Consider the following 13,635-nt stretch of genomic DNA (forward strand, 5'->3'; position numbering starts at 1 on the left):
CAAAAACAGTATACACAGTATACATATATACAATAATAATAATAATAATAATATAACAATATACATAATAAAAACATGAAAAGTGGTGAAAATGAGAAAATGTATCCGAAAATAGTGCCTCATAATGCGGGCATGTGATATAAATATAATTTAACATGGAACCTCTCCTGGAAATGCACAGAGTATGTCCATTTCCAGGAGAGGTTACATGTTAAATTATATCCTGCAAAATGACAGGCTACAACACCCAGGGATACGTGTTTGAAAGGCAGGGAAAAGTTGTTTTAAATAGTCTGATACCTCCAGGGCGCATCACCGCATTTTACAAGCCGGGGAAGGTGTCTTAATCATTGGTACACATTGTTTAAATAGTCTGATACCTGGCACTGTATTTGCCCCTGGGAACCTTCAAGGTTATACTCATGTTTTTTTTTTTTTTTAATTTAATTATCACACCATTTTTACAAAAACAGTATACAAAATAAACATAATAACAACATGATTACAACATGATTAACAGGGGCCTGGGGGCCATATTAGCCGTCTAACTTGTACAGTGCACCGGGGAAAAAAGGTTGAGTCCACGGCCCCTTTCCCCTCATCAGGAGTACCAATCGGTCCTGAAGAAGAGGTATCGCTGCTCTCCGCCCCTGAATCCTCTTCGGAGGTAGCTGACGGTGGTAGACCTCCTTCTGATGATGATGCTGCTGCAGCTGCTGCCGCCGCCCTGAACATGGAGCGGATCTTCAATGCCTCCTTTATTCCAGGCGTATTCGCGTAGAACCGGTCTGCAGTGCTTACGTCGTGGCACATAAACCTAGCCAGAATCGACCTGCTTTCTGGATCTTGGTGATGCTTGATATTGTCAGCCAGGGCAGTGCGCAAGATGGTGAAGGTGACGGCTGTTTCTAGCCCAGCATCAGCCCAAGCCCTCTTCAAGTGAGCGTTCAGGTTCTTGGAAGCCTGCTTCCCCGATGTGAAAAGGAAGAATTCACTCTGAGGACCCGACAAGCCCTCTTTTATCCCCATCCACCGCATGACCCAGCTAAACTCCTTTATTGTAAGCACCAGCTGTGCTTCACCAAATGTCTTGGCAGTCTTGTGATCCTGCACGTGGATGATGTAGCCCTCAGCAGTGCCCCTTCTGTCCGCCTCAAAGACCTCCGTGTTGGTCATGTTTGCGTACACACCCGGACGGTGGCCATACAGGAGGCTCCAATGGAGGGTTAGATAGCCATATAGCAGGTACTGGGTGATTGAGGTCGGATTGCTAGCCATCAGGTCAAGGAGATCAGGGATGCGCTTCTCAGCGGCCGCCATGGCGGCGAGAAGCTCCGCCTGGCTCGGCAGACGATCCAGCTTGTCCCTCTTCACCTTAAACTGGTGGAGAGTGACAGACTTTTTCAAATCGTTAATGTTGGCTTTCACCTCTCTGATGATGTTGGTCATATCAGACTGGGTGAGCCTGCACCCCCGGAGTTTTGATGCAGACAAGTACCTCAGGAAACGGTTCACAGTCTTCAGGAACAACAGCGATGTTGTGACTGTCCGGCCCGACTCTGAAATATACTTGCTCCAGCCACGGACCCTCTTTGTGTCTTTTAGAAACAGCCAGTCTGACAGCCGGTCAACACCATGGGCCATGAATACTATGAAGTTCTTTATCCGGCTGACATTGGACATACAATTCTCTTTCCGTTTTACTGTCGGTGCGAGACCCTCACAATGACCTCTGTATGTCTGAATGTACGTCTCCATGCTTTTAGGCAACGTGATTTCACGCATGGTATTCCGCAGTCCCTTCCCAGTGCACCATTGATTTTGGGAAGAGGGCCAGTCCTTAGCCAGATTAGCTTTCAGCTTATTGGAGACAGACGCACGGGTCTTCTGGCATACAGGGGTCTCACTACAGGAGGCTTCTACGGACCGCATGACAGTCTTCATTGGGGTCTTGCTTCCGGAGGCTTCTGGGGACCGCATCACAGACTTGAGAGGGGTCTCACTCGCAGAGGCTACTATGGACCACATGACAGTCTTCACCGGGGTCTCACTACCGGAGGCTTCTGGGGACCACATGACAGTCTTCACCGGGGTTTTGCTTCCGGAGGCTTCTGGGGACCGCATCACAGACTTGAGAGGGGTCTCACTACCAGAGGCTTTGTCGGACCGCATGACAGTCTTCACCGGGGTCTTGCTTCCGGAGGCTTCTGGGGACCGCATGACAGTCTTCACCGGGGTCTTGCTTCCGGAGGCTTCTGGGGACCGCATGACAGTCTTCACCGGGGTCTCACTACCGGAGGCTTTGTCGGACCGCATGACAGTCTTCACCGGGGTCTTGCTTCCGGAGGCTTCTGGGGACCGCATCACAGACTTGAGGGGGGTCTCACTCGCAGAGGCTTCTATGGACCGCATGACAGTCTTCACCGGGGTCTTGAGAGGGGTATTGCTGCCGGAGGCTACTGAGTTCATGTCGGGGGTACTTGGGATTGCTACGCCCTTAAATCGTATACATTCTTCGTCTTCCTCAAGCAGAGCAGCAGTGGCATTCTGCTTCCTGGGTTTTAGACCCTGTTTTAGCCTGGAGCGCAGGGTCTTCACCTCATCAATGAGGGCATCCTTCTGAGCCCTCAATGCCACATTGTCCAGCCTCACCTGCATGCAGTCCTCTTCGTCACACTCGGTATGTGGGGAGAAGGGTGGAGGGTGCACCGGGTATTCCGGGTGGTAAACTCCATCTAAGGCTAAATACCGGCACGAGACCGATAGTCGACAAGTACCTTAAGGGAAAGTTGAAAAGAACTTTGAAGAGAGAGTTCAAGAGGGCGTGAAACCGTTGAGAGGTAAACGGGTGGGGTCCGCGCAGTCCGCCCGGGGGATTCAACTCGGCGGGTCAGGGCCGGCCGCTCGGTGTGGGAGGATCTCCTCGTGGGACCTCTCCCCGGCGCTGGCTGGCCCCCGCCGGTGCGCCGCGACCGGCTCTGGGTCGGCTTGGAAGGCTCGGGGCGAAGATGGCTCGCGGCTTCGGCCGCGTGCTTTACAGCGCCCTCCGCCCGGACCTCGCCGCTTCCCGGGGCCGTGGACAAAGTGCTCGCTGCGCCCTCTCTCCCCCTCGGGGGAGGGACGGGGCCCCCTGTTCCCGGTGCGACTGTCAACCGGGGCGGACTGTCCTCAGTGCGCTCCAACCGCGTCGTGCCGCCAGAGCGGGGATCGGCTCACGTAAAAGGCGTCAGGGGTCTGCGGCGATGTCGGCAACCCACCCGACCCGTCTTGAAACACGGACCAAGGAGTCTAACGCGCGCGCGAGTCAGAGGGTGCATTCAAAACCCCGTGGCGCAATGAAAGTGAGGGCCGGCGCGCGCCGGCTGAGGTGGGATCCCGGCCCCTCGGGGCCGGGCGCACCACCGGCCCGTCTCGCCCGCACTGTCGGGGAGGTAGAGCGTGAGCGCGTGCGATAGGACCCGAAAGATGGTGAACTATGCCTGGGCAGGGCGAAGCCAGAGGAAACTCTGGTGGAGGCCCGTAGCGGTCCTGACGTGCAAATCGGTCGTCCGACCTGGGTATAGGGGCGAAAGACTAATCGAACCATCTAGTAGCTGGTTCCCTCCGAAGTTTCCCTCAGGATAGCTGGCGCTCAGAGTCTCGCAGTTTTATCTGGTAAAGCGAATGATTAGAGGTCTTGGGGCCGAAACGATCTCAACCTATTCTCAAACTTTAAATGGGTAAGAAGCCCGGCTCGCTGGCTTGGAGCCGGGCGTGGAATGCGAGCCGCCTAGTGGGCCACTGTTGGTAAGCCGCGCTACTTGCTTTAAGCATAAAGCCTGAATCAAAATGACATGTCAAATCTCACACATTTATGAGTTGATGAAGTCATGATGCCATATATGATTGCATGCACTTTGCCCACAGCATTTATAGTAAAAGTATACCTCGTAGGCCTAAAACCGCTTCAAATTATGAAAAATGTCAATATTATTACATAGGTATTGGAAACTTTGTTCAATGAAGCCACTGACAGAACTGAGGATAGCGACAATCTATTGGACATCCACACTGGGCAGGAAGCTGTGTCTACACCAGTAAGTATACAGAACGGACTGTGTAAAAATACAATTTGTAACTTCATCACATGTATGTACATAATTCATATATTTAATTGTTTGATTTTATAGCATTGCTCTCTCAATCAATTCAACCACATGTTGTATTATGAATGTTATTAGATATTATATTATGTATAAACTTGTGTTACCTTATTTACTAACGGTATCTCCGTAGTAAAACCGTAGTTTCGGGTTTCTGACTTGGCTCGTTGTCAGTCGGTGACCAGCTGCCCAGACATTTCGAGGGGAAAAAGCATGAAAACAGGGCTTCGGGTGCCGTGGGAAGAACCTCCGTGTATTCACGTTCTTCACAGTAATCAGTTACATTGACACTGTATTGGATAGGCCTACAGACCAGCGCCATATAGATAGAATACAGACTACGGGGCTATTGATAGGTTGTCAATCTTATGTTTTTGAAAGTAGGCTAATACATTAACTGAAGGGGCTGGGCCGGGAGAGGGCGAGGCCTGCGTCAGAGGTCCACTCATCAGACAAGCTCCCTGAGAAAACCATCATGAAAAAGTTTAGCAATGTTACGACTAGCATAATTTGCCCACGGCTGTGATTGACAACCTGGACAGCCAGTTAGAAGCTAGAATGCCAACCTAGAGAGCCAATCAGAACCTATAACGGGCTGCAGGGCTAGCCAGACTATTATATTGTGCATAAAGTTAGATGCATTAGGATAGTCATATGCTCATGATATTCCAAGTTAAATTATATAATATTATCATTTAAAATAATAATATTCAATAATATTAAATAATAAGGACAGAGATTTGTGGCCAATTCACTATTGCATTTATTCTATAGGCCTGAATTAGACAAGCAGTTCCTTTCCGAATTTTGATATTGATATAATATTGGTAATTTAATTGATTGCTGATGTTCTTCTTATGCAGTTGCCCCTGAGGAAAGTGAGACAGCTGCAGTTATGGCTTGACTCTGGGGAATCTAGCCATAACAGTATATTAGCATGGATGTATAATTTATCTGTAGGCTACAAGGGTGGTCCGCACGCGTGGGCCGGTGCGTCTGAACGTCCCGGGCTGAATTTGTGTCCCAGTCCGCCCATGCTTTCGTATCTCTCTTCATACCTTCGCACTTCGCCTTGGCCGTCACATTTTACACACACACAGACTCAAAAACCCACAACCCCTTGCGGCTGCTACTCTTGAAGTGACAGGCCAAGCCTGTAACACTTTCAATACAATTTCAAGCTAGTTTCAAAAATGTATTTGTAAAGTTGTGCTGTGTTTTGTACATTTCAGAATGAAATTGATGTGCAAACGGACCCCCCTCCACGAATACACCACAAGTCCATGCAGGCACGAGCACGTTTCAGGTCAGCTGGACAGCAAGTTCGAATCCATGTTGGTTGTTCCAAAGGTCAGTATCATAATATTTAAATATTGATATGTAAGATACAAATACACATACATGTAACATGCGTATATATATCATTATATAATATTATATATAATATTTTCAGGAATTTAAGTCAAACCAACTGGGTGTACTGTTGGGACACAAACACATGATGACACAAGTACTGTGGATGCTGGGATTCAGTGCAACCTGCAGCTAAACCTCCCTGAAAGGGACATAATTGATGAGGAAAAAGAGCTTGAGGCCGACAATAGCCAACATGAAGAGGATAATCAAAATGATCATCTTTATAGCCCATCAGACGTGGAATCTGATTCGTCAACTGATGAGTATTGTCTTGTCATGTTTTTTAAATGTTGCTACATTATCATTATGCAGGGTCGGAAACAGCCATTTATTGCAGACTTGATCATTTTACTCTTTGTCCATTTCACAGGGACAGTGACAACCAGGACGACAATGATCCTCTTAGGAGTAAGCTTCTGCTTGTGTTCATGTCTTCCCTGATGTCACTATTCACCCATTGTCCGATGTGTAAAGAGAACTCGCCAGGTCGCCTTTGGAGAACAATGGGCACATTTGTGGAAATCGATCAAAACTGCAAACATTGTGGTTTTCAAAGGTAATATTTTTAAATGATGACCATGCGAAATATGTATTCGAGAATGATATTTGTGGCCATGATTGACAGGTGGTCCTATTCATGAGATACTCATACAGGTTGTATAGTATGATAAAAAAATTGAATGAATATATTTTTCTCACAGGTCATGGCAGAATCAACCTTTAATTGATAAAACTCCTGCTGGAAATCTGCTGTTGTCAGCAGAAATTCTTTTTGCGGGTACATCACCAACAAAAGTGCTGAGGGTACTGAAGTCCATCAACTGCTACACCATCACAACAAGGACATTTCTGAATCATCAGAAGAAATTCCTTCAACCTGCAATCAAGACAGTCTGGACCAAGAATCGGAACAACATTGTGCAGAAACTGAAGGAGACGAACAAACACAAAGAACTGGTGTTAGGAGGGGATAGACGCTGTGATAGCCCTGGTCACTGTGCCAAGTATGGATCCTATACCATACAAGACCTCACAATAAACAAGGTGTTGGGTGTTCAATTAGTGCAGGTCAGTATTAGTGAATGTATCCTATGTTATGAATAGCCTCCTCCAAATACTTTATAGCCAAACACAGCTGAGAATATTTTCTATCGAACCCAAGACAATATAATTTCAGGAGTGGTTTTTTTTGGCCGATGCATTTCAAGCTCAAAGCATTAACCATGTTCACAAATATGACCGCTGAAAATCAAATGCTCTATGATAGACATCTTTATAAAATATTATGTGTGTTCTGAATGTATTTCCCGAGTAATGAAGTCCCTTCAAGTGTCCACATGGAAAAAGAGGGGCTTGTGCGATGTGTCCAGTTCTTGGAGAGTGAAAACCTCGTCATGAAGACAATTGTGACAGACAGACACACACAGATCAACAAATGGCTGAAGGAAAACCAAGAACATGTGGACCATCGGTTCGACGTGTGGCACCTTGCAAAAAGTAGGTTAATTTTTTTAACTATAGTAGAATTAAAATTCTCCAATTAAAAAAAATACTGAACTTTCTATTTTATAGACCGAAAAAAAAAACTTGTAAAGCTTGCAAAGGACAAGCAATGTACCGATATTGGGGAATGGATACAATCCATTCTGAACCATTTGTATTGGTGTGCCGTATCAACTCCGGATGGAAATGGAGAAATGATTGCTGAAAAATGGCTGTCCCTCAACAACCACATTATAAACATTCACACCAAACATGGCAGAGTGTTCGAGAAATGTGCCCATGGTCGGCTGCCTGCAGCTCAGAACCGCAAGAAAAAATGGCTCAAAGCAGGTAATAATATTTTCTACGACAATGGAACACTCATCAAATGTTGTGTTGGAATGTTTTTGTGTCTTCAGTAAAGAAAAATGATATGCAGTGAAGAACTAATATTTTTTCTATTATCGTATATCCTATATCCTTTTTTGATTGTGGATTTTCAGATTCAGTGCCAGCACTAAAGCTGAATAAAGTTGTCAGCCAGAAAGCTTTTGTCAGAGATGTCAAGAAGATGTCACCTTCACAGCAAACCTACGGGGTGGAAGTATACCACAGTAGCCTATAGTCAACCAGTTTGCCCCAAAGATGTATGCATACTCGTACACTGGCATATATTGCAGGTAAGTATAATATGAATCTCATCAGAAAATACTAGAGACTTCAACTTTATTTGCTTATTTATCTATTTGCCAAGTTCTTCTTTTTTGGGGGTTTCCCCTCTCCTGTAGTGAGATCTATGGGTTTGTGTGCATGTAAATGGCCTGCAAATGCTAAAATCCCTATGAAATCTCTCTCTCTCTAATAAATCAGTGGCGGCCGGTCCATAGGGGCGCTAGGGGCGCCACCCCACCTCTTCCCACATAAAATAATTTTTTTTATAAAAAAATATATTTTAAATTTTTAATTTAATTTTTAATAAAAAAGGTAAATATTATATAATTTGTATCAGTAAAATGTATAATCTACAATACAATCTCGTTTAAAATTGTGTTACGATGTCTAAAGTTACTGATAAGTCACATGTTTCCTGCCTGTCTGGCCTTGCCCATGTATCAACATCATTACCCTCTCTCGCCTGGGCGCTAAGAAATCAGCCTTGATCCAGTGCAGCAGCAGCCACTAGCAGCTGACTGTTGCGAAACATAATTTCAGCCAATCAGCGTCGTCAAATCTGATTTTGACCGGGCGCCAATGTCAGCGCCTGGTCCAATCTGTGAGTAGTTTGGACAGTGACTCGTATCCGGGTGACGCACTAGAGCAGAGGATGGCTTCGTTTGCAGGTGGAGTCTCCGGACCTCTGTCCCCACCCAATTCAGTTCAAGAGCTAATCTCCAATCCTTTCGAAAGGAGAAGTTTGGGAGATAAACAGTTGCTAAAAGACCTTGGACCGGACCAACCCGATTTCAATCAATCAATCAATCAATGTTTATTTATATAGCCCAATATCACAAATGTTACATTTGTCTCAGTGGACTTCACAGTTTGTACAGAATATCAGTATGACAATACGACACCCTCTGTCTTTAGACCCTCACATCGTACAAGGAAAAACTTCCAGAGAAAACCCCACAGTTTAAAGGGAAAAATGGGAGAAACATCAAGGAGAGCAACAGAGGAGGGATCCCTCTCCCAGGACGGACAGACGTGCAATAGATGCCGTGTGTAAATTGAAAAGATAATACATTTGCAACATAGGTAGTCCAAATGTTTGGAAATCCATGTGTGTATAATAAGAAGATGAATCCACGAGGATAACCATCCAGGACTTATGATCCAGGACCACAGCCACGACTCAAGATTTGAATATATCGCAGCAAGCTCGTGAAAAAAACTAAACCTATCAACGAGGCTTCTCACGTAGCTGGTACACCAGAAAGGAATGGCTAACTGGATGCAAACAGGTGAATGCTGTCTTTTGTTTCCCATGCTTGCTCTTCAAACAGCCGGGGACAGATACGATGTGCCCGTGGACTGTGACGGGGGTGAACGATATGAAGCATTTGTCCGAAAAAATTAAAAAGCACGAGTGCACAAAGTTACATATGACAAGTACCTTCAAGCTAGCTATGCTAGGCAAAGCTAACATAGCCGCGCAGCTAGATCAAGGGTACAAGATCTCATTGAAAAAACACAATGAAGAAGTGGACAAGAATAGGCACGTCTTGTCTAAAATAATTGATTGTGTGGCATTTTGTGGGGGCTTTGACCTAGCTTTGCGTGGCCACGACGAGACTGACACATCCGACAACCCCGGCGTTTTTCGGGGTTTAGTTAATCTTCTGGCCTCGTTAGATAGCGTGTTGGAGGAGCACCTTGAAACAGCTACCGTTTTCAAAGGCACCTCAAAGACGGTGCAAAATGAACTTTTGGACTGCATGTTATCAGTTTGTAAAGACTACATTCTGGAGGAAGTAAAAAATGCCAGTTATTTATCTATTCAGGCGGATGAGACAACTGACATTTCCACCCACTGCCAGTTAGTGCTTGTGCTACGCTACATTGACCCGCATAACAACGTCCAGGAGCGTTTTTTTGAGTTCATCCCTGTTCAGAGTGCAAATGCTGACACAGTTGCCACCGCGCTGATGGAGAGGCTGGGCACTATCCTCCCGGATGGACAACAGGGCAAACTAATCGCCCAAGCCTATGACGGTGCAGCAGTGATGAGGGGAGCTAAAGGTGGAGTTCAGCGGAAAGTGAAGGATGTGTACAGTAGTGCGCACTACATCCACTGCTATGCTCATCAGCTGAACCTCATTATGCAGCAGGCAACATCCCACATCCCCAAGATAAGAACATTTTTTTCAGACCTTGGTGGATTTGCTGCATTTTTCTCCAGGTCATTTAAGCAAACTGCGATCCTGGATCAAGTGGTGGCACAAAGACTTCCTGGCACTTCCACAACAAGATGGAACTTTCACAGTCGTGCTGTTAACACTCTGTATGAGCACAAGGAGAACATCCTGAGGTGTTTCCAGACAATCAGAGACTCAGGTGACTTTGATCCCATAACAGTGAGAGAAGCCGGGGGCTTTGTGAGAATGATGGAAGATGAAGTTTTTAGCTTTTTCCTGACATTGTTCCACAAGATCATGCCACATGTAGACATGCTGTTTAGCCAACTGCAGAAGAGGAACATCGACTCTGTCTACATCACAGGACTCATCAAGAGGTTCACCAGCAGCATACAAACAATCAGGTAAATCATTATTTACAATGGCTGAGATGTGCTTATTATAGGAAATCTGTGAAACCTAGATGTGATTTAGCTGAACACAATAGACCAACTCATACATACTTACTGGAAATGTATATATTATATAACGTTTATAAGGTGTATCTCTGACTACTATTTCAAATAGTCAAACCTAATTTGTCAATTCTTGCCACAATGAGTAATTTTACATGGTTACTTGTGGTTTGGATCAGGGACTCCATTCCTTCTGGTGAAAACAGTGGATCTGTGCAGCAGCTGCCCACAAAGAGGAGGGGACTTGGACATGAAGAGCAACAGCTGTTGGCTCGAGAGGTAAGCAGTAATAGGAACGTGTTCTATGACCAAAAGCTCCTTTCATAATATATAGGTAATTTCATGTCACAATAATGATACATTTCACAAGAAAGCCCATTGTCTGTAAATTCAATAAATAGGTAGGCTAGTTAAAATATCCAAATGGAAAGGCCTATTGCTTATTACATTCTGAATTGTATACACTTAACAAGGCCTAAACTGCAAACGGTGTCCCACAGTCTCTACATTTTAAAGGGGATCAAGGCAGATCAGAAAAGGTTTAGGCCTCCAGAAGCAACCACAGTAGACAGAAAGGGCCCAACAATGAATGAATGAAGTGTAAACATAGCCATTAAATGTATATATTGTAGTGACTTAATTTTAAACAGTAATATTGTTCTGTTGACGCTCAGATAGATGTCCTGTTATTCTGATTCAGTTCCATTCACAAGAAAGCTCTTTGTTTGTTACACATCTTATAAGGGGACACTAATGATATTATGAGTGATAGATGTGAAAAGGTGATTCTGTTATTTATTATGTCTTGATTTTTTCATTGTGCATTATTTCATAGGTATGTGATACTATACTGAGTCACGCAAAGGAGAGATTTTCCTTCACCAAACACCTCATCAGCTCCACCCTCCTGCAAGGAGACCTGTTCCAGCAGCACAGCCGAACATTCCCTGAAGCAGCGCTGGAAACAACTGTGGAAGCCTACCCTCGACTGGACAGGGCAAAGCTCAAGACGGAACTGTCCCTCGTCTATGAAAATGACCAGTTCCGGGCTTGCAGTGGTGCTGTTACTCTGCTCCAGTTCTTTATTGACAACAATCTCCAGGAGACATTCACAGAGACTGTCAGTCTTCTGAAGATTCTGGTAACCACACCCATGGCTACGGCTGAGGCAGAGAGGTGCTTTTCCACTCTGAAAAGAATAAAGACTTTCTTGAGGAACACAGGATCGCCTGAATGCTCTGGCTATGCTGTCAATTGAGAAAAAACTCATTATGAGCATTCCTGACTTCAACACCAGAGTCATTGAGAGGTTTGCCACTCAGAAGGAGAGAAGTGCAAAATTCCTCTACAAATAAAGACACACACACACACACACACACACACACACACACACACACACACACACACACACACACACACACACACACACACACACACACACACACACACACACACACACACACACACTCGCAGCAAACACAGATGGCCGACCCTTAAACCAATGCGTTTCATTAGAGAGACAATTAAACGGCCGCAGAATGTTGTGAAGTTAATTTTGGATACCTAAGATGTTTTGTTCAACCACAAAGTCCAGGAACATTAGGACTGTTGGAAACCTGTTGCGTTCGACTCATTTTCCCCAGAGGAAGTCGTTTCTTGTTTCCTTTTTGTTTTTGTCTTTTTTCTGCCTGTTGCCCATTTGTTATTCAAAGCAGTAAAAAAGGTGCTATAGGCCAATAAACTGGATATCACTTTATATGTAGAGAGGAGGTTTCCCATGGTTGTGTTAGAAGTTTATTAATAAGTGGGCATTTATCACAGAAGTGATTGTTCTGTCTCCACCTTTGTTGCATTGTCTGTGATGTATTTTCCAACGGTTATAGCTCCTCCTGTCCGGTCCCAGCAACACTACACGGTTTGCAGCTCCACCACATTTTTGGTTTATCTTCGGTGTCGCTTAAAATCTGCTTCCCATCGGACTAAAACCTCCATGTAATCTGAAGACAGATACTTGAAGATATTTAAACCTTTCTTGCTCTAGCCTTGCCAGTTACATTGTACAAATATATTATCATTATGCTAACTGGTTGTTTGTGTTAGACGATGTAGCTTTTTCATTTCTGAGTTATTGCTATATGTAAATAAGCCTGTTTGTAAATAATCCTCAGAGAAACAAAGAAAAAAAAACAATGTATGACATGCCTTGGTTAATGTGTTTTTTCTTTTTGTATAAATCTTATACAAATGTAAAGCTCTACTTTTTTTTTTAATTGCATTTATTCACAGTTCAGTTTGAAATGCTGTAGTGACTTGTATTTAACCACTTACATATTTATAATTAATGCCACTGAAAAGATGCTATTAATGACCAGAAACACATTTTCAAAAGTTTTTATATCCCACATGCAGTTCACTGTAAAGCCACTTGGTGGAGGTGTTGGGTCAAACATGAACAGTTTTAAGAAAGAGAAAAACAAAGACCAGTTCTGAGAATACAAATTCCTAGTACAGTGGTAGATGTTCAGGTTGATAAATAATATTTTCCACAAAAAAAGTAATATATTACACTACTTCGTTACTCTAGTCCAGGGGTCTCCAACCTTTTTCTAACCGGGAGCTACTTTTGAAAAAAGAAAGTGGCCAAGAGCTACTCATGTTATTTTATATAGATTTCAGTGCACATATCACATTCGTGACTCAAGAGCAGAAACATTAACATTAACATGAATAAACTTGACTTTCTCATGAAGAGAAAAAAAGACAAATAATCACCATGCAATACTGAGTTCTGCTTTAACATCAATAACTACAGTAAACAGTTTTACAGATAAGAGTGCAAAGTTCCTAATTGTAATTATAACATTTCTAGCTCTATAATTTAAATTATTTCAAGCATTTCACAAATTTGTTTCACATGTAAAAGGGGAATATGGCTTGTGCTTTTCTCAACTTGCATCAAGCAAACATATGTCTTCAAACATTCAGTCTGTCACTGCATTGTTGTCTTTCTCCTGACTCAGCTAATGTGACACCTGGCACTGCATAGCATCCACCAGAGCACTGTACTGGGGTGTGTATCCTGACAAATTCACTCTGATTGAGTCATTGAGGTGTTCATCAGTAAGTCTTGTCCTGAATTTGGATTTGATAAAGTTCATATCAGAGAATGCTGATTCACAGCGATATGTTGACCCAAATAAGCAGGACAGTTTCAGTGCAGCAGTTTGAATGTTTTTGAATTTCTCTGGGTCCAATAGCTTCCAGAAATCTTTGTCCATCTGATGT

At 44.1% G+C, this 13,635-nt stretch overlaps 1 protein-coding gene across 5 annotated transcripts in view; it reads left to right on the top strand.

Annotated features, from left to right (window-relative positions):
- Positions 1-12,106, top strand: part of LOC307033308 (zinc finger MYM-type protein 1-like) — a 39,644-nt gene extending 27,538 nt beyond the window's left edge. The window contains exons 1-7 of one of the 5 annotated variants that reach the window (XM_079671728.1): positions 3,956-5,492; positions 5,596-6,114; positions 6,260-7,391; positions 7,544-7,720; positions 8,628-10,299; positions 10,530-10,629; positions 11,186-12,106. In XM_079671728.1, the coding sequence (XP_079527854.1) occupies positions 9,059-10,299; positions 10,530-10,629; positions 11,186-11,608 (1,764 nt within the window). In that variant the 5' untranslated portion in view covers positions 3,956-5,492; positions 5,596-6,114; positions 6,260-7,391; positions 7,544-7,720; positions 8,628-9,058 and the 3' untranslated portion in view covers positions 11,609-12,106. Of the gene's footprint in view, positions 1-3,955; positions 5,493-5,595; positions 6,115-6,259; positions 7,392-7,543; positions 10,300-10,529; positions 10,630-11,185 lie in introns of those variants that run through there. The other 4 variants (XM_079671727.1, XM_079671725.1, XM_079671726.1 and 1 more) reach the window with 4 other exon arrangements.
- Positions 12,107-13,635: the final 1,529 nt, after the last annotated feature.

Source organism: Notothenia rossii (assembly GCF_949606895.1).
Source record: "Notothenia rossii genome assembly, chromosome: 3".
Lineage (NCBI taxonomy): Eukaryota > Metazoa > Chordata > Actinopteri > Perciformes > Nototheniidae > Notothenia > Notothenia rossii.